We start from the raw sequence: 25886 nt of genomic DNA on the forward strand, positions 1-25886 counted from the left end.
TTGAAGCTGGCGTTCTGGTTGGCCAATGTGTGACCTTTCACGTGTCACGTGGTTTAAAATCGCAGGCTGATGGCGCGAGAATATTTTAGTTTTGCACACTAGCTTTAAGAGTTTTAGGTTTATTATTCGCAGGCGATATTCGCACTTTCAGGTAAGTTTCCATCACATTGATTGTTACTCGTTAATTCAGTTTGACAGAGATGAGAGTTTTTGAAACTTTAAACCTGGCACGCAGTTTTGTGCTGCTGCTACACAAACACTTTAAAGATCATGATATAGCATGATGTAATATATTGACATACATTTGTAAACTGGTTATCGATCATTGAGGTTTTGAACGTGTTCGTTACAGATGAGTAAAGTTTTAAAATTGTTGCCTGTACTTTTTGAATGTCAACACATCTGTGCCTCTGTCACGTACTGAGATTACCCCCCGTGCCAGATTTGTATGTTCTCTATCTGCGTATGCGGAAAAAAATGGGAAGTTTGTTCTGTACTGAGTTTACCTTTCCTTTGTGCGAAAAGGACCGGGAGCTGGTTTTCATTTATGGAGAAATATAACCCGCCTGTAAACCTGATTTTGACCCGCACATAGAAAGGGTAAACTCAGTACAGAACAAGCTGTTTTTCGCGCATGCGCAGAGAGCGAATATACAAATTGGTACGAGGTAAATATATGTAAATTATTCACTCAGCCAAGGTCATGGATGCGATTTTGTCCATCGGTTGTCAGGCTTTGGACAGTACAGATCCAGTCTAAAGAGATGCCAAGATTAAAAGTGGCTGATGCAGATGTTTCAAAAGCATGTCACGAAGCACCACAAAGGACCACAATGACTTTGTGTACATTTTAGTCAAGTACATACTGTTGTGGATGACTGACCGCCAGTTTTTTTTTTAGATTTTTGCAAATTAATTAAAAATTTTAAAAACTAAAAAATAAGTATGTAAGTATTCACAGCCTTTGCCCAGGTGCATCCTGTTTCTACTACTCATCTTTAAGATGTTTCTACAGCTTAATTGGAGTCCACCTGTGATAAATTCAGTTGGACATGATTTGGAAAGGCACACACTGTGGGATCCGGTTAGTACTTGGATGGGAGACCTCTTTGGAACACCAGCAGCTTTGGGTGTCTCTCCAGGTAAAACTGGAGTTGCGTCAGGAAGGGCAGCCGGCGTAAAACGTATGCCAACTACCAATACAGACCTGGCTGTATCCGCTGTGGCAACTCCAAACAAAAACGGGAGCAGCCAAATGGACAACAACAACACACCTGTCTACATATAAGGTTCCACAGTTGACAGTGCATGTCAGAGCACAAACCAAGCATGAAGTTAAAGGAATTGTCTGTAGACCTCTGAGACAGGATTGTCTTGCTGCACGAATCTGGGTATGAGTACAGAAACATTTCTGCTCCTTTGAAGGTCTCAATGAGCACATTGGCCTCCATCATCCATAAATGGAAGACATTAAGATCCACCAGGGCTCTTTCTAGAGCTGGCTGCTCGTCTAAACTGAGAGATAGGGGAAGAGGGGCCTTATTCGGAGAGGTGATCAAGAACCCAATGGTCACTCTGTCAGAGCTCCAGCATTCCTCTGTGGAGAGAGGAGAACCTTCCAGAAGGACAACCATCTCTGCAGTAATCCACTAATCAGGCCTGTATGGTAGAGTGGCCACAAGGAAGCCACTCCTTAGTAAAAGGCACATGGCAGCCTGCCTGGAGTTTCCCAAAAAGCATCTCAGACCATGAGAAACAAAATTCTCTGGTCTGATGAGACAAAGATTGAACTCTATGGCGTGAATGTGAGGCGCCATGTTTGGAGGAAACCAGTCATCATCCCTACAGTGAAGCGTGGTGGTAGCATCATGCTGTGGTGATGTTTTTCAGTGGCAGAAACTGGATTGAGGGAAAGATGAATGCAGCAATGTACAGAGACATCCTGGATGAAAGCCTGCTCCAGAGCGCTCTTGACCTCAGACCGGGGCGACGGTTCATCTTTCATCAGGACAATGTCCCTATGCACACAGCCAGGATATCAAAGGCGTGACTTCAGGACAACTCTGTGAATGTCCTTATGTGGCCCAGCCAGATCCCAGACCTGAATCCGATTGAACATCTCTGGAGAGATCTGAAAATGGCTGTGCACCGACGCTCCCCATCCAACCTGATGGAGCTTGAGAGGTGCTGCAAAGAGGAATGAGCAAAACTGCCCAAAGAAGGTGCGCCAAGCTTGTGGCATCACATTCAAGAAAACTTGAGGCTGTAATTGCTGCCAAAGGTGCACAAACAAAGTATTGAACAAAGGGTGTGAATACGTACAACCCCTGGCAAAAATTATGGAATCACCAGCCTTGGAGGATGTTCATTCAGTTGTTTAATTTTGTAGAACAAAAGCAGATCACAGACATGACACAAAACTAAAGTCATTTCAAATGGCAACTTTCTGGCTTTAAGAAACACTGTAAGAAATCAGGAAAAAAAATTGTGGCAGTCAGTAACAGTTACTTTTTTAGACCAAGCAGAGGGAAAAAAATATGGACTCACTCAATTCTGAGGAATAAATTATGGAATCACCCTGTAAATTTTCATCCCCAAAACTAACACCTGCATCAAATCAGATCTGCTCGTTAGTCTGCATCTAAAAAGGAGTGATCACACCTTGGAGAGCTGTTGCACCAAGTGGACTGACATGAATCATGGCTCCAACATGAGATGTCAATTGAAACAAAGGAGAGGATTATCAAACTCTTAAAAGAGGGTAAATCATCACGCAATGTTGCAAAAGATGTTGGCTGTTCAGTCAGCTGTGTCTAAACTCTGGACCAAATACAAACAACATGGGAAGGTTGTTAAAGGCAAACATACTGGTAGACCAAGGAAGACATCAAAGCGTCAAGACAGAAAACTTAAAGCAGTATGTCTCAAAAATCGAAAACGCACAACAAAACAAATGAGGAACGAATGGGAGGAAACTGGAGTCAACGTCTGTGACCGAACTGTAAGAAACCGCCTAAAGGAAATGGGATTTACATACAGAAAAGCTAAATGAAAGCATCGTTAACAGCTAAACAGAAAAAAACAAGGTTACAGTGGGCTAAGGAAAAGCAATCGTGGATGACTGGATGAAAGTCATATTCAGTGATGAATCTCGAATCTGCATTGGGCAAGGTGATGATGCTGGAACTTTTGTTTGGTGCCGTTCCAATGAGATTTATAAAGATGACTGCCTGAAGAGAACATGTAAATTTCCACAGTCATTGATGATATGGGGCTGCATGTCAGGTAAAGGCACTGGGGAGATGGCTGTCATTACATCATCAATAAATGCACAAGTCTACGTTGAGATTTTGGACACTTCTCTTATCCCATCAATTGAAAGGATGTTTGGGGATGATGAAATCATTTTTCAAGATGATAATGCATCTTGCCATAGAGCAAAAACTGTGAAAACATTCCTTGCAAAAAGACACATAGGGTCAATGTCATGGCCTGCAAATAGTCCGGATCTTAATTCAATTGAAAATCTTTGGAAGTTGAAGAAAATGGTCCATGACAAGGCTCCAACCTGCAAAGCTGATCTGGAAACAGCAATCGGAGAAAGTTGGAGCCAGGTTGATGAAGAGTACTGTTTGTCACTCATTAAGTCCATGCCTCAGAGACTGCAAGCTGTTATAAAAGCCAGAGGTGGTGCAACAAAATACTAGTGATGTGTTGGAGCGTTCTTTCGTTTTTCATGATTCCATAATTTTTTCCTCAGAATTGAGTGAGTCCATATTTTTTATTTATTTATTTTTTTTTCCCCTCTGCTTGGTCTAAAAAAGTAACCGTTACTGACTGCCACAATTTTTTTTTCCTGATTTCTTATAGTGTTTCTTAAAGCCAGAAAGTTGCCATTTGAAATGACTTTAGTTTTGTGTCATGTCTGTGATCTGCTTTTTTTTTCTACAAAATTAAACAGGCCGGTGATTCCATAATTTTTGCCAGGGGTTGTATGTACATATATGATTTCTTATTTTTTTGGTTTTTAATACATTTGCAAAAAAAAATCGTGTTATTATGGGGTTCTGTGAGTTGAATTTTGAGGTGGGGGGAATTAATTCCATTTTGAACTTTTTGGATTTCACATAGACTAAGAACACTTTTGATTTCCCCAGCAGGAACTGAAGGATTTTGCTGGGCTGCCTTACTCAGCCTTATGTTTTAACATGGCCCTGGATAAGTGGTATTTGTTGTTTAGAGCTTCCGTATTGAGGGTGGCATCACTATAGCCTTGATTATCAGGAAATCATATCTACAGATGAAAACCATGTCTGAAGGTGTCATGCTTTTAAGACCACTGCCCGTTTTGTTTATGTAATTGCTGATTAACTGCTGTTTTCTTAATATTTCCCTTTCAGTCATGAGTGTGTTGGAAGTGAAGTTCATTGGAGACAGAGATGTTCTGGAGCACATCGTGGACAAACAGGAGGGTAATGAGTTACTTTAACCCTCTTGCCAAAGTGCTTTGTTTTTGAGATTTGACCATCTGCATTTCTTTGTCTAACTTCATAAGACGTCCCAGGCAGCAATGGATCTGTTCAGAAATTGGTAATGTTCAAGACCCCTGATAAGCAACAAGCTACAGAGGACATAGAACAGGACATCAACAGATATGAATGCTTTGACGAGCAAAACTATGTCCAAGCTCTCGGGGCAGAAAACTCAGAAGGTGAGTGAGAAAGCATTTACGTGTGAGGTGGGGTGGGGTTGGGTTTGGAAGCTACTGGTACTGATGTTCTTGAGCTGCCGCGTCATCAAACTGCTTTGCATTCCAATTGGAAACCGCTGAGGCAAACTAGGTGTCTGTGCGTACAGTTGTGTTAAAAATAATACCAGTGTGTTTTAAAAAAACTGAGTAAAGCTGAGCTTTACTCAGTTTTTATTTCCATACACACAAATGCATTGGGAACAACGCACGTTCTATTCCAGATCAAAACATGAAGAAAAATTTGTCAAATGTGTTTATTATTTTGCAGAAAGTGGGGGGAATTAGGCTGGTCAGAAAAAAAATAGCGGTGTCTGCATTTTTCTTTACAAACTCAAACATTTATTGTATAAACTGAAAAATGTTTGAAGATTTGGCTTTCCTGTGAATCACTGGATTAATATTTAGTTGTATAACCACTGTTTCTGAGAAGTGCTTCACGTCTGTGTTGCATGGAGTCGACCAGCTTCTGGCACCTGTGAGCAGGTATTCCAGCCCAGGATGACTGGACTTCATTCCGCAATTTCTGTGCATTTCTTGGTTTTGCCTCAGAAGCAGCATTTTTTTATGTCACCGGACACGTTTTCTATTGGATTAAGGTCCTGGGATTGGGCTGGCCACTCCATAACTAACCCTAACCAAGATGCTGCTCACTTGCTGGTGTGTTTGGGGTCAACGTCTTGTTTAAACACCCATTTCAAGGGCATTTCCTCTTCGGAATAAGGCAACATAACCTCTTTGAGTATTTCAACGTATTCAAACTGATCCATGATCCCTGATATGTGATGAATAAACCCAACACCATAGTATTAGAAATATTCACATATCATGATGATTGCTTCAGTGTGCTGTGGCTTGAATTTAGTTTCGGGGATCGTCTGACAAACTGTCTGCGACCCCTAGACCCAAAAAGAACAATCTTGCTTTCATCAGTCCACAAAATATTGTGCCATTTCTCTGTCGGCCATTCAGCGTGTTATTTGGCAAATTGTAACCTCTTCAGCACGTCATTTTTCAACAGTGGGGTTTTTTTTGGTGGCTTCTTGCTCACAGCTGGGCTCCAGATTGGCATCTTCTAATTGTTACAGTACTCACAGATAACTTTAGACCTTCTTTGATCACCCTGGAGCTGATCATTGACTGAGTCTTTGCCATTCTGGCTATTCTTCGATCCATGTGAATGAGGGTTTTCCATTTTCATACACATCTTTCTGGTTTTGCCATTTTAAAGCATTTAAGATCATTTTAGGTGAGCAGCCTATCCTTTTCTGTACTTCTTTATATCTTTTCCGCTCTCCAATCAACTTTTTAATCAAAGTGCGCTATTCTTATGAACAGTGTCTGGAATGACCCATTTTACACAGCTGTTCAGAGAGAAATGAACTACAATCAACATGTACAACATTTACCGCCTTCGTCCTTACAGCCTAATATTGCTGGTCCTTCATTTTCTGTAAAGTAATAATAGATTTGATTTTTTTTTTTTTATATATTTTATTTGGGATAGAGTGTGCAGTGTTCCCAATGCATTTGTGTTAATGAAAATAAACACTATTTTTTTAAATACAGTGCTATTATTTTGAACAGAACTGTATTTACAAATAGATATTCTGCAGACACACTGACGATGAACTCTGTTAATCCTGCGCTTGTCCTGCAGGGAATAATAAAAAAAAATAGGTGTACTTAATAAATATTGATTATCAGATGCATTTTATTGCTCATACGTGTCAGTGCTGGTATTGGGGTGAAATTTAGCTATAATTAAGAGTTGATGGTACCCCCCCCCCCCCCAAAATGTTGTTGGTGTATAGTAAAAACAATTTTTGTTCCAATACTTTTTGGTACAGGGGTTCTGTGTTAATATATGTATAGTTTCAGTACTTAATATCTTGTCATTACAGAAGATGAGGAGAGAGTGTCCAGAGTGGCTGGATCCTCCATTTTTACATTTCAGAAAGTCAAACGCACCAACAGCATGGCGCAGACAGGTGACAGTCTCCATGAACACTCACACACTTTCTTATACAATACAACTTCAGCTACATGATTATTAATCTGATTTTCAGAAAGCTACAGTTCTTTTTTTGTGCGTTTCTGTACATAGCAAATGAGTTGGCACGGACTCCAGGAAAAAGCGTAACCTTCAGTGCAACTCCCAGCATTGAACCTTCCACACCCACTCGACCAGGCCACAGTAAGTTACAGTCGCCCTCTCTTACATTTTCATGTTAGTGCAGTCCTTTCTCCATATATGTACAACGCAATCTGTCCCATCTTCCTCTAGACCACAGAGTTGAAAGCCGAACCCCACAGAGGGTAAGACCAGAATGAACTAATCTTCATTCCCAGATACACGTAATGCCCGACAACCTCGTTCTTGGGACTGTTGTGTTTCTCTAATCTTTGCTCATGTTACTGTTGTGTAACAATGCTGTTTTTGTTGTTTTGTCCTACAGAGCAAGAAGGTGCAATTTGTATCCACCACACCCCACAGGCTCAGAAAACGAGTGACGAGTGAGTGTGACGTAACAAAGACAACAGCATGTCACATACAGTTGTGTTCCCAAGTTTCCTTTGGTCCAATCCCAATGTCCACCTTCATGTACTCACTCACTTTGAAGCGCATTTCTACTAAGTGCGTGAGGAGTTAAGGCTGTCTCACTTTCAGTTCATCAAGCGCTCTAAGGCTTACAGTGCATCCAGAAAGTATTCACAGCTCTGCACTTGTTCCACTTTTATGTTACAGCCTTATTCCGAAGTGGATAAAATTCATGTTTTTCCTCAAAAATCATTCATACAATACCCCATAATGACAAAGTGAAAAATGTTTGAGATTTTTGCAAATTTATTAAAAAATAAAAAACAAGAAATCACCTGTACGTAAGTATTCAGTCTTTGCCATGAAGCTCAAAATTGAGCTCAGGTGCATCCTGTTTTCACTGATCATCCTTGAGATGTTTCTACAGCTTAATTGAAGTCAATTCAGTTGATTGGACATGATTTAGAAAGGCAGACACCTGTCTACATATAAGGTCCTACAGTTGACAGTGAATGTCAGAGTGCAAACCAAGAATGAAGTCAAAGGAATTGTCTGTAGACCTGTAATTGCTGGCAATGGTGCATCAACAAAGTATTGAGCAAAAGGTGTGAATACCTATTTACATGTGATTTCTTAGTTTTTATTTTGAATAAAGTTGCAAAAATGAAAATAATAATTAAAAAAAAAAAAAAAAACTTCTTTCGTGTTGTCCTTATGGGATTTTGAGAGGAAAAAAATTAGTATACTCCATTTTGGAATAAGGCTGTAAACATAACAAAATGTGGAAAAAGTGATGCCCTTTTTACCCACTTCTTGTAAGTTGGCATTTCTGCAGACTTTAGCTCAGGGAATTAAGCACAGTTCACAGCGTTGTAATACCAAACAAAGGGTTACCAGGAGAAACCTGGAAGTTTAAAAAAGTAAATAACCAGTACATGGTTCAGCCACAGACTCATGAACCACACCCTTTCAAAAAGGGTGAAAAATTAAGAAAACTTGGCATACTTTGTGCACAGGTGTCGTTATTTAGAAAAAAGAAAAAAATAGATTTTAAAAAGCAACAAATGTGAAATTGGAGGAATGCAAACATTTTGTGTATTACACACATAGTTTATCATTGATTTAAATTTTGACTTATTGATGCTGTTTTGTTTTTTTTTTGTTTGTGTTGTTTTTTAAGAGAAAATAATTGGATAATTGGCACTCACCCACTCATGTTCAAATCAGGAAATCACCCCCTTAAATGCCCTCGTCATGAACAAAGTCATAAAACAAAAGACACCCTAAATTAAAAGGTCTCAAACCCAGATTCAAAATAAATGAATAGGCCAGTGACTAAGATTTATGTATTTTAATTACATATGAGATTTCTATACATTTGGATTATATTTTTAATATAAAATTAATAAACTTAATGTGACATTGTCAGTCGAGCATGAATGAAACAGGTAAAAAATTAGATTTAGGCAATAGGCTACTATTAAACTTGTGCTTTAAATTTACAGTATAACAACTCAATAAATGCATTTATTATAAATCACTTTGTATTACATTGATGTGAACCAGTTTAATTGAGAAATATGGCTTTTAAGTTTTATTAATTTAGGTTAAAACTGCAAAGTAGGCCTAAATTGTTTTTTTTTTTTTTTTCCCCTTCAGTGCGCAGTGGTAAACAACATGACTGTGTTTAAAGCTTGGTTGTTATTTATTCCATTTTGAACCCTTCCAACTGCTTTCATTCAATCACTTTCCTGGTGATGGAAAATAAATCCATGCAATAATCAGGATTTAGGAAGGACACTGGGATTGAGCCACTCATCATAGACAGGAATGTCATGGCAATATTGGGCTTTCAGTGATTTATTGAACTTTTCTTTTTTGGGGTAAGAACAATTGGGTGGCATACATCTTTGATAGAAAAATGATTCAGAATGTGGTGCACAACAATTAATTTATTTGGGATTTTCTGAAGTCAACACAGTGTCACAATTATACATACACTCATTTAGATTATTATTGGGTGGTACTAAACCTTTTGGAATTTCTTTAGTTGGCAAGTTCTCTTAACATCCCATTCTCGGTAAAGATAAACTCCAGCTGGGAGTCTCAGTGCCAACATTAAAAAAAGAAAAGTTTTTGATTGTTTGCACATATTGAACTGACCAACACACAGTAAGTGAGAGAGTTCAAAGAGGTCAGTGTAGATCTGAGAAAGAATACTGCAAATTCATACGAGTAATGTCTCTTGGAGCCATTTCTAAACAAATGCAAGTTCCATATTTATTAGGTCATACAGTTCTATACATATAGAAGCTATTGGGAGCTGGATCCAGTTTATCAAGTGCTGGAAGAAGACCCAAAATATCACCCTTAGGTGAAAAGGAAATTTATTTGGATGATCAGAAACTACCAAAGAACCACCAAGGCACAGTCCTGCCATGAACTGCAAGCTGTTGAAGCATCAGCATTGCTGTCTACACTCAAATGAGTTTTTATTGCCATGGATTGATGGGCTACGATTTAAGAAAGAAGCCCCTGCTCTAAAATCAACACTTTCAAACTCCACTGAAGTTTCCAGCTGACCACATGGCCAAAGGAGAAAACAAAAATAGGGTTCAAGAAAGACTTCAAATAAATCACTGAAATTCTAGTATTGCCAAGACATGTGTGCCCATGCTGAGCCTACAGTGCATCCAGAAAGTATTCATGGCACTTCACTTTTTCCACATTTTATGTTACAGCCTTATTCCAAAATGGAGTAAATTCATTTTTTATTCATAATACATAATGATAAAAAAAAGCTTGGAAATTTTTTGCAAAATCATTAAAAATAAAAAACTTAAGAAATCACGTACAAAAGTATTCACACCCTTTGTTCAATACTTTGTTGTTGCAACTTTGGCAGCAATTCCAGCCTCAAGTCCTCTTCAATATGATGCCACAAACTTGGTGCACTTATCTTTGGGCAGTTTTGCCTATTCCTCTTTGCAGCACCTCTCCAGCTCCATCAAGTTGGATGGGGAGCATTGGTGCACAGCCATTTTCAGATCTCTCCAAAGATGTTCAATAGGATTCAGGTCTGGGCTCTGGTTGGGCCACTCAAGGACATTCACAGAGTTGTCCTGAAGCCATTCCTTTGATATCCTGGCTGTGTGCATAGGGTCATTGTCCTGCTGTCAAGAGTACTCTGGAGCAGGTTTTCATCCAGGATGTCTCTGTACATTGATGCATTCATCTTTCCCTCAATCCTGACTACTCTCCCAGTTCTTGCCACTGATGAACATCCCCACAGCATGATACTGCCACCACGCTTCACTGTAGGGATGGTGCCTGGTTTCCCCCAAACATGACACCTGGCATTCACGCCAGAGAGTTCAATCTTTGTCTCATCAGACCAGAGATTTGTATTTCTCATGGTCTCAGACTCCAGGTTGGCTGCCATGTGCCTTTTACTAAGGAGTGGCTTCTGTCTGGTCACTCTACCATACAGGCCTGATTGGTGGATTGCTGCAGAGATGTTTGTCCTTCTGAAAGGTTCTCTTCTCTCCACAGAGGAATGTTGGAGCTCTGACAGAGTGACCATTGGATCTTGGTCACCTCCCTTACTAAGGCCCTTCTTCCCCGATCACTCAGTTTACATGGGTGGCCAGCTCTAGGAACAGTCCTGGTGGATCCGAATGTTTTCCATTTGTGGTTTGATAGAGGCCACTGTGCTCATGGGGGGCCTACAAAACAACAGAAATATCTCTGTCCCCTTCCCCAGATTTGTGTCTCTGACAATCCTGTCTTAGAGGTCTACAAACAATTTCTTTGACTTCATGTTTGGTTTGTGCTCTGATATGCACTGTCAACTGGGGGACCTTATATGTAGACAGGCGTGTGCCTTTCCATATCATGCCCAATCAACTGAATTTACCCCAGGTGGACTCCAATTAAGCTATAGAAACATCTCATGGATGATCAGTGGAAACAGGATGCACCTGAGCTCAATTTTGAGGTTCATGGCAAAGGCTGTGAATACTTATTTACATGTAATTTCTTAGGGTTTTTTTTATTATTATTTTTAATAAATTTCAAAAATCTAAAAACATTTGTTTTATCACATTGTCATTATGGGGTATTATGTGTAGAATTTTGAGAAAAAACATGAATTTCATCCATTTTGGTATAAGGTTGTAACAACAAAACGTGGAAAAAGTGCAGCTCTATGAATACTCTCCGGATGCACTGTGTAAACATCTCACCACAACCATTCAGTAAAATTAAGCTTTAGCTACGATCTAAACTAGTCTGATATTTTTAGCCCCAAGTCTCAGATCAGATAGTGACAGTGAATTGTCACCTTCGGACTCTGGGGAAGAGGAGGATGATGAAATGGAAGAAGAACCAAAAGTACAAAAAGAGGACAAAGAGAGCTTGAAGAACCCGAGAACACCTAGCAAAGGTTTGTCTGCTGCTCTCTACAAGACCCCTGCCAAGAAGTGCAGGACTGTTCCTAAAACCCCCCAACAGGTATGTTGCTTTGTAGACCAAGTACAACTCATTATTCCCTACAGTATAGTTATTACAATAATTTTTTTTCCCTTTGTAGCCAAGTCTGGTTGAGGAGTATTTTGAGGCCCACAGCAGTTCAAAGGTCTTGACATCAGACCGCACCCTTGCACGTTTAAACATCCCTAAACTTGATAGGGTCAGTATGTAACAGGTCATGCTCTAAATATTTTCCACCTGATCCTCTTTTTGTTTTTGTGTAAGTATGTTCTAATTTTGTATTTGCAGGAGACACTGGTCCGGCTTTTAGAAGGAAAGCCATCCTGCTACTCAACAGACATTCAAAAGCTCCACCAAAAACACAGAAAACATTTTAGCAAGTGGATGGTACAATTACAGTGAGTGCATTACAACTTTTTAGAACCTATTTATTGCATTTCCATAATATGTAAACATTGTTATGAGATAGCACGTGTATGTGTACAGGTTGGGCTTCAGTGTACTTGTGCATGGCCTCGGCAGCAAAAAGGCTCTTCTGGAGGACTTCCGTGTGTCACATTTGGCTGAAGAAATCCATCTGGTGGTCAATGGATTTTTTCCATCCATCACTCTGAAATCGGTCAGTATTGACACACAGTTTAAACTAATCCTGCATTGTTTAGTAGCTCAGAATGTATTCAAAGTAAACCATGAGAAAAAAGTATCAAATCAAAGAAACGTGAAAGTAGAAAGACTGAAGTAATAAGCAAACATACATTGATGTTTTGCCTCTAATTTAGAATTGGTGAAAAAATGTGCCCTAAATGTTTTTGTGTGTGTGCAGACGACAGATGTAGACTTTGACATTTTACAGTATTTACAGCTGTGGATATTGTTACAGTAACCGTATGTATGTGTTGGTAAGTTATTACGGCGATGATGTGATACCCTAAACCTAACAGCCCAAATATCCCAAATCTTCCACAGATACATGAACCAAAAGAATAATAGACACAAGAAATGTTGGTTGATATGAAGGGAGAGAAAGAACAAAAAGCCTTGTTCTTCCCGTCGGAGAATCAAACCCTGGTCTCCCACATGACAGGCGTGGATACTTACACTACACTAACAAGGAATTAGCAATGAACCCAATCACAGAACATCAATTACGGCAGCTGCCGTAAGCATAACCTCAAGATTTAGGGTCACGACTGCCGTCACTGTAACCACTTCCTGTTTTGAACCATAATGTAAATAACTAGACTTTTTTTTTTTCAGAAATAAGAAAAAACACAAACATTTTATTGCCAGAGTCAAACCAGATCTGTAGAAAGTGATATAATTTAGTTACAGTTATAATACACAAACATTGATTGTGTAAGTATTGTCACTGGTATAGTGTTGTGATTATTTGAGGACTCTGGTGTCTCCACTTAAATGGTAAATGGACTGCATTTATATAGTGCTTTTCCATCTGAATCAGAAGCTCAAAGCACTTTACAATGATGCATCACACTCACCCATTCACACAGACACACTCGCACACCGATGTCAGGGTGCTGCCGCACAAGGCGCTTACTACACACTGGGAACAACTTGGGGATTAAGGATCTTGTCCAAAGGCCCTTAGTAATTTTGCGGTCGTGCTGGGGTTTGAACCGAGGATCCTGTGGTCTGAAGCCCAACATTTATCCACTAGACCATCACCTCCCTCACTTGAGTGAGTTGATTATCTTAAACTACTGGAAAACATGAATTTCATCCATTTTGGAACAAAGGATGTAACATAAAATGTGGAAGACATGCAGCACTGTGATTACTTTGTGGATGCACCGTACATACAGTTAGGATAAGGATGTAAAAAAGAGCCAGCTGATACTGACACCCCCACCCCAAAAAAAACTGCTAGGGGATGATACAGTAGTGTTCAGAATAATAGTAGTGCTATGTGACTAAAAAGATTAATCCAGGAAACAAGGTACCAGTAGATTCTCACAAATCCAAAAAGATCAAGCATTCGTGATATGCACACTCTTAAGGCTATGAAATTGGGCTATTAGTTAAAAAAAAAAAAAAAAAAAAGGTAGAAAGGGGGGTGTTCACAATAATAGTAGTGTGGCATTCACTCAGTGAGTTCGTCAATTTTGTGGAACAAACAGGTGTGAATCAGGTGTCCCTATTTAAGGATGAAGCCAGCACCTGTTGAACATGCTTTTCTCTTTGAAAGCCTGAAGAAAATGGGACGTTCAAGACATTGTTCAGAAGAACAGCGTAGTTTGATTAAAAAGTTGATTGGAGAGGGGAGAACATATACGCAGGTGCAAAAAATTATAGGCTGTTCATCTACAATGATCTCCAATGCTTTAAAATGGATGGAAAAAACCAGAGACGTGTGGAAGAAAATTGAAAACGACCATCAAAATGGATAGAAGAACAACCAGAATGGCAAAGGCTCACCCATTGATCAGCTCCAGGATGATCAAAGACAGTCTTGAGTTACCTGTAAGTGCTGTGACAGTTAGAAGATGCCTGTGTGAAGCTAATTTATTTGCAAGAATCCCCCGCAAAGTCCCTCTGTTAAATAAAAGACGTGCAGAAGAGGTTACAATTTGCCAAAGAATACATCAACTGGCCTAAAGAGAAATGGATGAATATTTTGTGGACTGGTGAGAGTAAAATTGTTCTTTTTGGGTCCAAGGGCCACAGACAGTTTGTGAGATGACCCCCAAACTCTGAATTCAAGCCACAGTTCACAGTGAAGCATGATGGTGCAAGCATCGTGATATGGGCATGTTTCTCCTACTATGGTGTTGGGCCTATATATCGCATACCAGGTATCATGGATCAGTTTGGATATGTCAAAATACTTGAAGCGGTCATGTTGCCTTATGCTGAAGAGGACATGCCCTTGAAATGGGTGTTTCAACAAGACAATGACCCCAAGCACACTAGTAAACGAGCAAAATCTTGGTTCCAAACCAACAAAATTAATGCCTCGCAGATGTGAAGAAATCATGCAAAACTGTGGTTATACAACTAAATACTAGTTTAGTGATTCACAGGATTGCTAAAAAAGCAGTTTGAATATAATAGTTTTGAGTTTGTAGCGTCAACAGCAGATGCTACTATTATTGTGAACACCCCTTTTTTTTTTTTTTTTTTTTACTAATAGCCCAGTTTCATAGCCTTAAGGGTGTGCATATCACGAATGCTTGGTCTTGTTGGATTTGTGAGAATCTACTGGTACCTTGTTTCCCATGTAACAATAAGAAATATACTCAAACCCTGGATTAATCTTTTTCGTCACATAGCACTACTATTATTCTGAACACTACTATGTATGTATGTATGTATGTGTATATATATATATATATATATATATATATAATATATATATATATATATATCGCAACGAGATATAATAATAATAACTGTAAATTTTGAAAGCACAGCTGTCAGTATTTCATTAACCCAATTCCTGTTGTTAGTGTAGTTAGATCAGCAACACAGGGTCTTGTTTTTATTTGTAAATTCATTTTCACCAAATGCATGCTCCAGTGAGTATCTCCTAATTTATTTGCCATAGTGATTAAGCCAACACTAAGCAATTTGAATGCTGTTGTACAAAATACCAGGAGAGTATGCTCGGTGCACAATTTTGTTTTCTTGTTGGCTTTTAGAATCTTCCAACGTTCCAGTCTCCTAAATTTCCTCAGAACATTACACATCTGAAAGCAATTTTCACTCTGACCGTAGTTCTTCTGTGAGACTCCTTTTTCCACAATGGGTGAACGGGGCAGTTAATTATTGCTGTGGTTCTTTGTCTGTTGTGAACATAACAAAGGACTTTTATGTAGTGCAACATTTCTTGTAAAAAAAAAAAAAAAAAAAAAAAAAAAAAAAAAAAAGCTACATTTGTCATCTGTAGGCAAAATGTTAAGTGTACATTTTGTATTACCAAGCATGGTAAGACTACAAATTGAGGCTCCAATTACAGATTTGAGTTGATTCACTGGCTTCAGATACCAGAGGATTTCCCATTGCACCACAAACCACTCTTGCAAAAAAAAAAAAAAAAAAAGTGCTTTAAATGGGCAGGAAATGTGTTTGCATTCCATATGGCCAGCTCCCAGGGTTCACAATCATCTGATGGGCGGGTCAGCAGTGTTTCTAATTTTTTGTTGTAGAGTAGAAGTTTGTTTTCACTTTGGCAATCTTTTGTGTTATTGTCAATCATTTTTCTGTATGTATATGCTTTCACTGCAGATCCTAAATGCTTTGACAGTAGAGGTTCTGGAGCACCAGGGGACTTTCCGAACACCCTCAGACCAGATCGAATATATCACCAAGACCTTCAAAGACAGTTAGTGCGCCTGTGGATTGCCTCTGCATCACAAGATAAGTCTCGAGTTTGAGTAATGGTTGTAGTTTACATTTGAATCATGTCTTACAGGCCCAGATCTCCATGTGTACTTGTTAATCCATAATATTGATGGACCAATGTTGCGAGGAGAGAAGACCCAGAATGCACTGGGGCAGTTGGCAACCTTGTCTAACCTGCACTTAGTTGCTTCCATTGACCACATCAATGCTGCACTAGGTGGGTTTGTGTTTGTGGACTGCAATGATAGAATGCACATTTATGTCATTATTACACCCATTCGTGGTAGTAGCACATGCCAGGGCATTGTTTTCACTCTGATGTGTCCATGTGTGACTCGGGATATTGATTAATTTTGAAGCAGATTTACTATAATAGAACAAAGTGATTTGGATGAGAAAAAAAGGCTCTGCATACAGTACTGCTGTGTGTGGGTGTGAAAGTCAGTTAAAAGTGGTGTGTGTATGTGTATATATATATATATATATATATATATATATATATATATATATATATATATATATATATATATATATATATATATATATATATATATATATATATATATATATATATATATATATATATATATATATATATATATATATATATATATACTGAACAAAAATATAAATGCAACACTTTTGGTTTTGCTCCCATTTTTGTATGAGATGAACTCAAAGATCTAAAACTTTTTCCACATACACAATATCACCATTTCCCTAAAATATTGTTCACAAACCAGTCTAAATCTGTGATAGTGAGCACTTCTCCTTTGCTGAGATAATCCATCCCACCTCACAGGTGTGCCATATCAGGATGCTGATTAGACACCATGATTAGTGCACAGGTGTACCTTAGACTGTCCACAATAAAAGGCCACTCTGAAAGGTGCAGTTTTGTTTTATTGGGGGGGGGATACCAGTCAGTATCTGGTGTGACCACCATTTGCCTCATGCAGTGCAACACATCTCCTTTGCATAGAGTTGATCGGGCTGTCAATTGTGGCCTGTGGAATGTTGGTCCACTCCTCTTCAATGGCTGTGCGAAGTTGCTGGATATTGGCAGGAACTGGTACATGCTGTCGTATACGCCGGTCCAGAGCATCCCAAACATGCTCAATGGGTGACATGTCCAGTGAGTATGCCGGCCATGCAAGAACTGGGACATTTTCAGCTTCCAAGAATTGTGTACAGATCCTTGCAACATGGGGCCTTGCATTATCCTGCTGCAACATGAGGTGATGTTCTTGGATGTATGGCACAACAATGGGCCTCAGGATCTCGTCAAGGTATCTCTGTGCATTCAAAATACCATCAATAAAATGCACCTGTGTTCTTCATCCATAACAGATGCCTGCCCATACCATAACCCCACCCCACCATGGGCCACTCGATCCACAACATTGACATCAGAAAACCGCTCACCCACACGATGCCACACACGCTGTCTGCCATCTGCCCTGGACAGTGTGAACCGGGATTCATCCGTGAAGAGAACTCTCCAACGTGCCAAACGCCAGCGAATGTGAGCATTTGCCCACTCAAGTCGGTTACGACGACGAACTGGAGTCAGGTCAAGACCCCGATGAGGATGACGAGCATGCAGATGAGCTTCCCTGAGACGGTTTCTGACAGTTTGTGCAGAAATTCTTTGGTTATGCAAACCGATTGTTTCAGCAGCTGTCTGAGTGGCTGGTCTCAGACGATCTTGGAGGTGAACATGCTGGATGTGGAGGTCCTGGGCTGGTGTGGTTACACGTGGTCTGCTGTTGTGAGGCTGGTTGGATGTACTGCCAAATTCTCTGAAACGCCTTTGGAGACGGCTTATGGTAGAGAAATGAACATTCAGTACACAAGCAACAGCTCTGGCTGACATTGCTGCTGTCAGCATGCCAATTGCATGCTCCCTCAAATCTTGCGACATCTGTGGCATTGTGCTGTGATAAAACTGCACCTTTCAGAGTGGCCTTTTATTGTGGCAGTCTAAGGCACACCTGTGCACTAATCATGGTGTCTAATCAGCATCTTGGTATGGCACACCTGTGTGGTGGGATTATCTCAGCAAAGGAGAAGTGCTCACTATCACAGATTTAGACTGGTTTGTGAACAATATTTGAGGGAAATGGTGATATTGTGTATGTGGAAAAAGTTTTAGATCTTTGAGTTCATCTCATACAAAATGGGAGCAAAACCAAAAGCGTTTATATTTTTGTTGAGTGTATGTGTATATAAAATCAAACTTAAGGTCATAGCTATCCTACTCAAAGATTTTGGAACCTATACAGATTAAACAAGATGGAAGGGTTGTGTGTTCATTAAGGATGAAGTGGTTCAGTTTTGGACAGAATTTCTCAAATGTCAAGGCTACACAGAACCGTCCTGTATATTATGCTGCGTTTACACATAAGCAAGACGCGTTACAAATGTCATATTTGCGTCATTTTTGGCACATTCCTGACATTCTTAATAGGACTTAACACATCTGAAAAGGTTTCTTAATAATGCATGTTGGTGCATGTGGAGCATGTTTTTTGGCTGTCCAAAAATCTTCCACGAATGTCACGTACCACTCTCATTTCGCCTCATGTCGTGGAGGTCGCAACTGAGCATGTTGATCCGTCTTGATTAGTGGTGATCCTTAATAGAGTGTGACAGTGTTCTTCTCTGACGTGCGCACAATTAAACCCTGCTGCACCACATTCAGTTTCATTACTGCAGTATGCTGAAGAACTACAGTGACGCCAAGTTGGCCAAAAGTTTCATTCCAGTGCTCCTCAGCGTGCTCCTGCAGGTGTTCCACCTGCTGCATGTGCCTGATGTTTGGGAAAACGTGTGAGACAAGAGCCATGTGGAGCCACACATCTGGCTCTGTCTTCTCCTCCTTTCTGCATCACTCCATGGAACAGAGCCCAACTAATAATGCAATCACAAAGTTCTTCTGCTGTGGCTTTTGAGGAGCAAACTGGAGCGATCTGAATTGTTCAGCAACTGATGGTTGGATGAATATGGGGTGTGTGGAGACAGTTTGCCTCATTCACAACGTGACAGAACTTAGTGATGCACTGTTGAGCGCAATAGCGCACAACAATGCGGTACATTATTCTTGACCGTGCGTAATGGTTCCTGATAATTCTCCAGCAACACGTGCCATTAATCATAACGCGTGGTAACAGGTTGCAGCAGTTCCTCAGGACACCTGATGCCTCTGCCTCAAATCATCACATTCGTGATCAGCAGCCAAGAATGTATAATTCGTGGCATTCGTGACATATCTGTCATTATGTGCAAACGCAGCATTATGTTACAAGTGAATCACAAAGAATGAATTTTGGTTGAATCAGTGTCAGACCTGTAAAGTGTGGGTGTTGGACTCTTTGAAACACTTTGACTGTAGGTTTGTTGTTTTTGTTTTTCTTCCTTTTGTTAAAATAGTAGAAAATGACTTATTTGGAATGTGTGTTTTTGTTTTTTGTCATGTGTGTATTCCTAGTGTGGGACCAGTTTAATCAGAGTCAATTTAACTGGCTGTGGTGGGAGTGTGTGACGTTCCAGCACTATGCAGAGGAGACGTCGTACGAAAACTCTCTGCTGGTGCAGCAAACCGGTGCACTTGCTCTGTCCTCCCTTACACATGTGCTACGCAGTTTGACACCGAATGCAAGGTACCGCACACACCAGGCCAGTGCTGTAAAAAAGTTTGTTTGTTCTCTTTGTAATCATTTGTCACTCCAAACTGTGTTAATGTTGAATCTAAATTTAGTGGATATCTTTTTCTTTTTAAGTTGAAAACTGATCCAATAGCAACATTCCCCCAGTTAAAAGTATTTATCTCAGTAAGTCCCTTCAGCTTCTCCCCTTTCAGTCATCACAACATGGATCTGATTGGCAAGTCAACTTTATTAGTCAGTTCTGCAGTGCATACACAGACATATTGAGAATTGAAATTTTGTTACTTTCAGTCTCCCAGACAGCACAGAGTAAAAACAGTGCATGAGCTATCAACAACAGTAAACAGTAAGAATATAAAATATATAAATTCAGTAGAATATGGTCAGTGAGGTACCTGGTGGTAGTAGTACGTCTTGTCAAACTGAGCAGTAATTCAGCATTGATGAGCTTATTCAAACTGATTTAAAGTGCATGTCGTGCATGAGCAGTCCTTGGAGATGTGGTGGGTGTCGGGAGTAAGAAGTCAGTGTCAGGCAGGGGGTGTCATCAGGATCCAGAGTTTGTGTGTGAGGGGGCGCAGCAGGGGAAATGGAGGAAGATCCGGGAGAGAGTTGAGTGCTCTGACAGCCTGGTGAGTGAAACTGTCCCTCAGTTGGCTGGTCCTGGCCCGGAGACTCCGCAGTCTTCTCCCTGATGGTTGCAGGCTGAGGAGGCCTTTTAATGGGTGGGTGGGTGGGATCTCCTGCCATGCGGATGGACTTGCGGGTTGTTGTCTGCTGTCACTGAAGTGATGGGCGATCATCCTGGAGTACTGCCTCTTAGCCTCTCTGATGCTACGTGACAGGTTGGCCCTTGTCCTCAGGCCGACCTGATCTCCTTCTTTAAAGGCACTGTTCCGAGCCTTCAGAAGCCTGTAGACCTCTTCTGACAGGCTTGAACTGTGATGGTCTTAAGGACTGTTACATCATCAGTGCATTTGGTGATGTAGGCAGTGACGGAGTCCATGTACACCTGGAGGTCGATGGAGGAGTTGTGGGACACAGCTTGCGTGAACACTTCCAGTCTGTGGTGCTAAAGCAGTCCTGAAATGCCTCTACAGATCCCTCTGGCCACACTCGTACCTCTTTCCAAACTGGTTTGGTGATTTTAACCAGTGGTCTGTATGCTGGCATTAGCATGACAGTGATGTGATCTGAGGCACTGAGGTGGCAGAGGGGAGGGGACGAGCCTTGTAAGCTCCCCTCTGGAAGGTGTAGATGTGATCCAGAATGTTATTTCCTCCAGTAGGAAAGTCTGTATTGTTGCAGTTTGGGAAACACAGTCTTGGGGTTTATGTGGTTAAAGTCCCTGGCCAAGATGAGGAGAGCATCTGGGTGGGCTGTCTGCTGCTCACAGATGTGGTGGAAAACTTCATTCAGCACCTCACTCCTGCTGTTATTATTGGAGTTCGGGGGAATGCACACCGCGGTGATCATAACAGCCATAAATTCCTTCTGTAAATGGTAAATCGACTGCATTTATACAGCACTTTTCCCATCTACGTCAGAACCTCAAAACATTTTACAATTATGCCTCAGATTCACCCATTCACACTGACACACTCACACACCGATGTCAGAGTGCTGCCACGCAAGATGCTCACTATACTCCGGGACCAACTAGGGGATTAGGGACTTGCCCAAGGGCCCTTAGTGATTTTCCTGTTTGGCTGGGTTTTGAACAGAGGATTGTCTGGTCTGAAGCCCAACGCTTAACCACTAGACCAGGGGTGGGCAATCATGTACCATGAAGGGCTGAGACACTGCAGGTTTTCCTTGCTACTAATCACCTGAGCAGGTGATTTCATTATTGATCAGGTGTGTATGTTCAAGAGAGAAGCTCATCAGCAGACCCACCTGCTGAGGTGATTAGTAGCAAGGAAAACCTGCAGTGTCTTGGACCTCGTTGCCAACCCCTGCAATAGACCATCACCTCGCCACCTCTGTAAATAGGTGTTTATCACAACAGTGTCCCAACACCAGGCATGATTGATGTAAACACAGAGCCCCACCCCTTGTGTCTTACCTCCTTTGATGAGGGCTCTGTCTGCTTGATAGCATGCTAGCTGCTCGAACTGAATGGCATGGTCCGGGACGATGTCGTTAAAGCATGTTTCTGTAAATACAACAGTCTCTCACATTCCTCTGTGTATTCCATAAGAGCCATATGTAATCCATTTTAGTGTCCACAGAGTGTGTGCTGGCAGCACAATGGGTGGGACAGCCGGCTTTTGAGGGCTAGCCACTAGCCTGGCTCAGATACTTGCGTGCTTGCCCCTCTTCTGTTTCTGTTCACACACTTTGTGGCGCCTCCACTCTGGGCGAGGTACAGGCGTGGGCGCTGGTGTCGCAGACCGAATAGTCCCACCCTAAAAATCGGTCCGCCTGCCTTCACTGCGCATGCATCATTTTGGACCACAGCAGCATGTCTCTTCACCCAAAGCAATCAAATGGATTAATGGGATTATTAACCATCAGATGACAAAGTAAAAGCTCTTAAAGCATTCTAAAGTCAAGTTTAAGCAGAAACTAGGCCGTTTTAAGCAGAAACTCGGTGAAACTCGGTGACGTTTTGAAATGACCGACGCGCAGTGAACGCATCAACAGTTCTTGTAGCCGTGGTGCTGCGATTGCTTCATCTGTCTTTTATGATGAAATAATGCTGAATTTATGTGGAAATGATTGTTGTACAAAAGCTTCAGATATGTCGCTGAGATAGATGATGACTGGAGTGCAGTTTGAAGCAGAAACAAGGTGATAAATCCGTGAACCGCAGCTAATGATGCATATGCAGTGAAGGCAGGGCGGACCGATTTTTAGGGGGTACCATTCAGTCGGAGACACCAGGGCTGGTTCTGGCCTCCAGAGCAGACCACAGGCTCGTAACACTTCCTCGTACTCTGGGTTCTGCCCATGTCGAGCAGAAACCCGCAGCTATATGTGTCTGTCTCAGGTGTGGAACACGACGACAAAAAAACTACACCGTATTGTTAGGAGACACTGCAGCGTGAGCACGCGCTGCCATCTTGATGATCAGTGTTGTTGTTGGTTGTTTGAGACGATGTTTATTTGGCACAAGTTTTACACCAGATGCCCTTCCTGATGTACAACCCCAATTCCAATGAAGTTGGGATGTTGTGTGAAATGTTAAAAAACAGAATGTAATGATTTGCAAATCCTCTTCAACCTATATTCAATTGCATACACCACAAAGACAAGATATTTAATGTTCAAACTGATAAACTTTGTTTTTGTGCAAATATTTGCTCATTTTGAAATGGATGCCTGCAACACGTTTCAAAAAAGCTGGGACTGTGGTATGTTTACCACTGTGTTACATCACCTCTCCTTCCAACAACACTCAATAAGCATTTGGGAACTGAGGACACTAATTGTGAGTGTCATGATTGGGTATAAAAGGAGCATTCCCAAAAGGCTCAGCCATTCACACGCAAAGATGGGGCGAGGATCACCACTTTGAACAACTGTTTGAGAAAAAAAAAATAGTCGAACAGTTTAAGAACGATGTTTCTCAACATTCAATTGCAAGGAATTTAGGGATTCCATCATCTACAGTCCATAATATAATCAGAAGATTCAGAGAATCTGGAGAACTTTCTGCATGTAAGCGGCAAGGCCGAAAACCAATTCCTGTGACCTTCGATCCCTCTGGCGGCACTGCATTAAAAACTGACATCATTGTGTAAAAGATCTTACCGCGTGGGCTCAAGAAAACTTCAGAAAACCATTGTCAGTTAACACAGTTCGTCGCGACATCTATAAGTGCAAGTTAAAACTCTACCATGCAAAGCAAAAGCTATACATCAACAGCATCCAGAAACGCCACTGCCTTCTCTGGGACCGAGCTCATTTGAAATGGACAGACGCAAAGTGGAAAAATGTGCTGTGGTCTGATGAGTCCACATTTCAAATTGTTTTTGGAAATCATGGACGTCATGTCCTCCGGACAAAAGAGGAAAAAGACCATCCAGATTGTTACCAGCGCAAAGTTTAAAAGCCAGCATCTGTGATGGTATGGGGGTGTGTTAGTGCCCATGGCATGGGCAACTTACACATCTGTGATGGCACCGTCAATGCTGAAAGGTACATCCAGGTTTTGGAGCAACACATGTTGCCATCTAAGCAACATCTTTTTCAGGGACGTTCCTGCTTATTTCAGCAAGACAATGCCAAGTCACATTCTGCACGTGTTACAACAGCGTGGCTTCATAGTAAAAAATTGCGGGTACTAGACTGGCCTGCCTGCGGTCCAGACCTGTCGCCCATTGAAAATGTGTGGCGCATTATGTAGCGCAAAATGCGACGATGGAGACCCCGGACTGTTGAACAACTGAAGTCATACATCAAGCAAGAATGGGAAAGAATTCCACCTCCAAAGCTTCAGCAATTAGTGTCCTCAGTACCCAAATGTTTGAGTGTTGTTAGAAGGAAAGGTGATGTAACACAGTGGTAAACATACCACTGTCCCAGCTTTTTTGAAACATGTTGCAGGCATCCATTTCAAAATGAGCAAATATTTGCACAAAAACAAAGTTTATCAGTTTGAACATTAAATATCTTGTCTTTGTGGTGTATTCAATTGAATATAGGTTGAAGAGGATTTGCAAATCATTGTATTATGTTTTTTATTTACATTTTACACAACAACCCAACTTCATTGGAATTGGGGTTGTAAATCCACATAAGGAACGGGCAGGGGTGGTCTTGAACCAGGAACCTTCTGCTTTGAAAACAAGTGCACTAACTGCTTGGTCACCATGCTGCCCCAAATGTATTTGATCCAGGGTGTGGGTATCTCGCTCACTTCAGCCATAAAGGCTTTTGAGCATTAACTGACTGCTTTAAGGTTACACTGAAATTAATATCTAAATTATAATCTACTTTATACAAGCCAAAATTAGAAAACGTTGGGATGGTATGAAAAATGCAAATTTAAAAACAAACAAAAGCTAGTGATTCATAATTTGCTCCGGCTTTTATTTCATTGCTCACAATATGACGCAAAGATGTTTCATGTTTTGTGTGGTCAACTTAATTTCATTTGTTAATATACATCCATCCATTGCATTTCAGGTCTGTAACACATCGTAAAATAGGTGGGATGCTAAAGCATTTTTCCATCCAGCTATTGATGAATGGCTGTTCTTGATGCAGTGCCATCTGAGGCATCGGAGACCATGGGTGTTCACACAGATGTCTGCACCCTTGTCCTTTACACACTGAAATTCCTCCAGATTTCCTTGAATCATTTAACATTATGCTCTGTGAAGGGAGAACTATGCAAATCCCTTCCAGTCTTTCTGTGAGGAACATTGTTTTTTAACATCTATAATTTTTCTCATGCATTTTATGGAGTTTCTCTGCCCATCTTTGCTCCTTGAAGACTCAACCTTCATGGATACCGCTTTTATACCAAATCATGACTACAGTCACCTGCTGATATCACTCGTTTGGAATAATAGTGCAGGAATGGATGCACAGTATATTCACAACTGAAATGAAGTTGAACACAAAGCATAAAATATCCTGGGTTCATACTGTCTGCATTGAAACAGAAGTAAATGGAAATGTAGGAATTACTGTGGGCCTTTTTTTTTTTTTTTTTTTTTTTGCATTTTCAATACATCCCAACTTTTTCTGCATTGTTGTATGTTTTCTTAAAATCTAGTTTGTTTTTGTCATATTAAAGAAATGGAAAGCAGAGGGATTTCTAGACATTCACGGCAACATGTTCATAATTCTAATCCAATTACATTTTTTCCGTGAATCTGACTGGTTAATCGTATGACAGTCAGGTGTCTAGTATCTGGAACGGAGCAAAAATATTACACCGGTGGCCAAAGATGTATTACTCTGCACCCTGACCGGTGTTCTGACGAGATGTGATTACTGTTGAATGTAATTCCTGTCTTCCACGCGCAACAGTGCAGTATTGTCGGGACGCAGAACTTTTGAGACTCAGAATTCCTCAGAACATCCTCAGAAATGAATGAGTGGACAATCTAATTATTAGATT

At 40.7% G+C, this 25886-nt stretch overlaps 2 protein-coding genes across 2 annotated transcripts in view; both read left to right on the top strand.

Moving 5' to 3' along the window:
- orc2 (origin recognition complex, subunit 2) overlaps window positions 1-25886 on the top strand; it is a 27334-nt gene continuing 1448 nt past the window's right edge. The window contains exons 1-14 of the mRNA XM_034183835.1: window positions 1-151; window positions 4401-4472; window positions 4556-4711; window positions 6652-6738; window positions 6855-6944; window positions 7035-7066; window positions 7207-7264; window positions 11593-11801; window positions 11881-11979; window positions 12069-12178; window positions 12267-12399; window positions 16026-16122; window positions 16213-16359; window positions 19633-19804. Of these exons, the coding sequence (XP_034039726.1) occupies window positions 4403-4472; window positions 4556-4711; window positions 6652-6738; window positions 6855-6944; window positions 7035-7066; window positions 7207-7264; window positions 11593-11801; window positions 11881-11979; window positions 12069-12178; window positions 12267-12399; window positions 16026-16122; window positions 16213-16359; window positions 19633-19804 (1460 nt within the window). The 5' untranslated portion in view covers window positions 1-151; window positions 4401-4402. The remainder of the gene's footprint in view (window positions 152-4400; window positions 4473-4555; window positions 4712-6651; window positions 6739-6854; window positions 6945-7034; window positions 7067-7206; window positions 7265-11592; window positions 11802-11880; window positions 11980-12068; window positions 12179-12266; window positions 12400-16025; window positions 16123-16212; window positions 16360-19632; window positions 19805-25886) is intronic.
- Window positions 22572-25886, top strand: part of rpl37a (ribosomal protein L37a) — a 20228-nt gene continuing 16913 nt past the window's right edge. The window contains exon 1 of the mRNA XM_034183844.1: window positions 22572-22585. Within this exon, the coding sequence (XP_034039735.1) occupies window positions 22572-22585 (14 nt within the window). The remainder of the gene's footprint in view (window positions 22586-25886) is intronic.

This window comes from Thalassophryne amazonica, chromosome 12, assembly GCF_902500255.1.
Source record: "Thalassophryne amazonica chromosome 12, fThaAma1.1, whole genome shotgun sequence".
NCBI lineage: Eukaryota > Metazoa > Chordata > Actinopteri > Batrachoidiformes > Batrachoididae > Thalassophryne > Thalassophryne amazonica.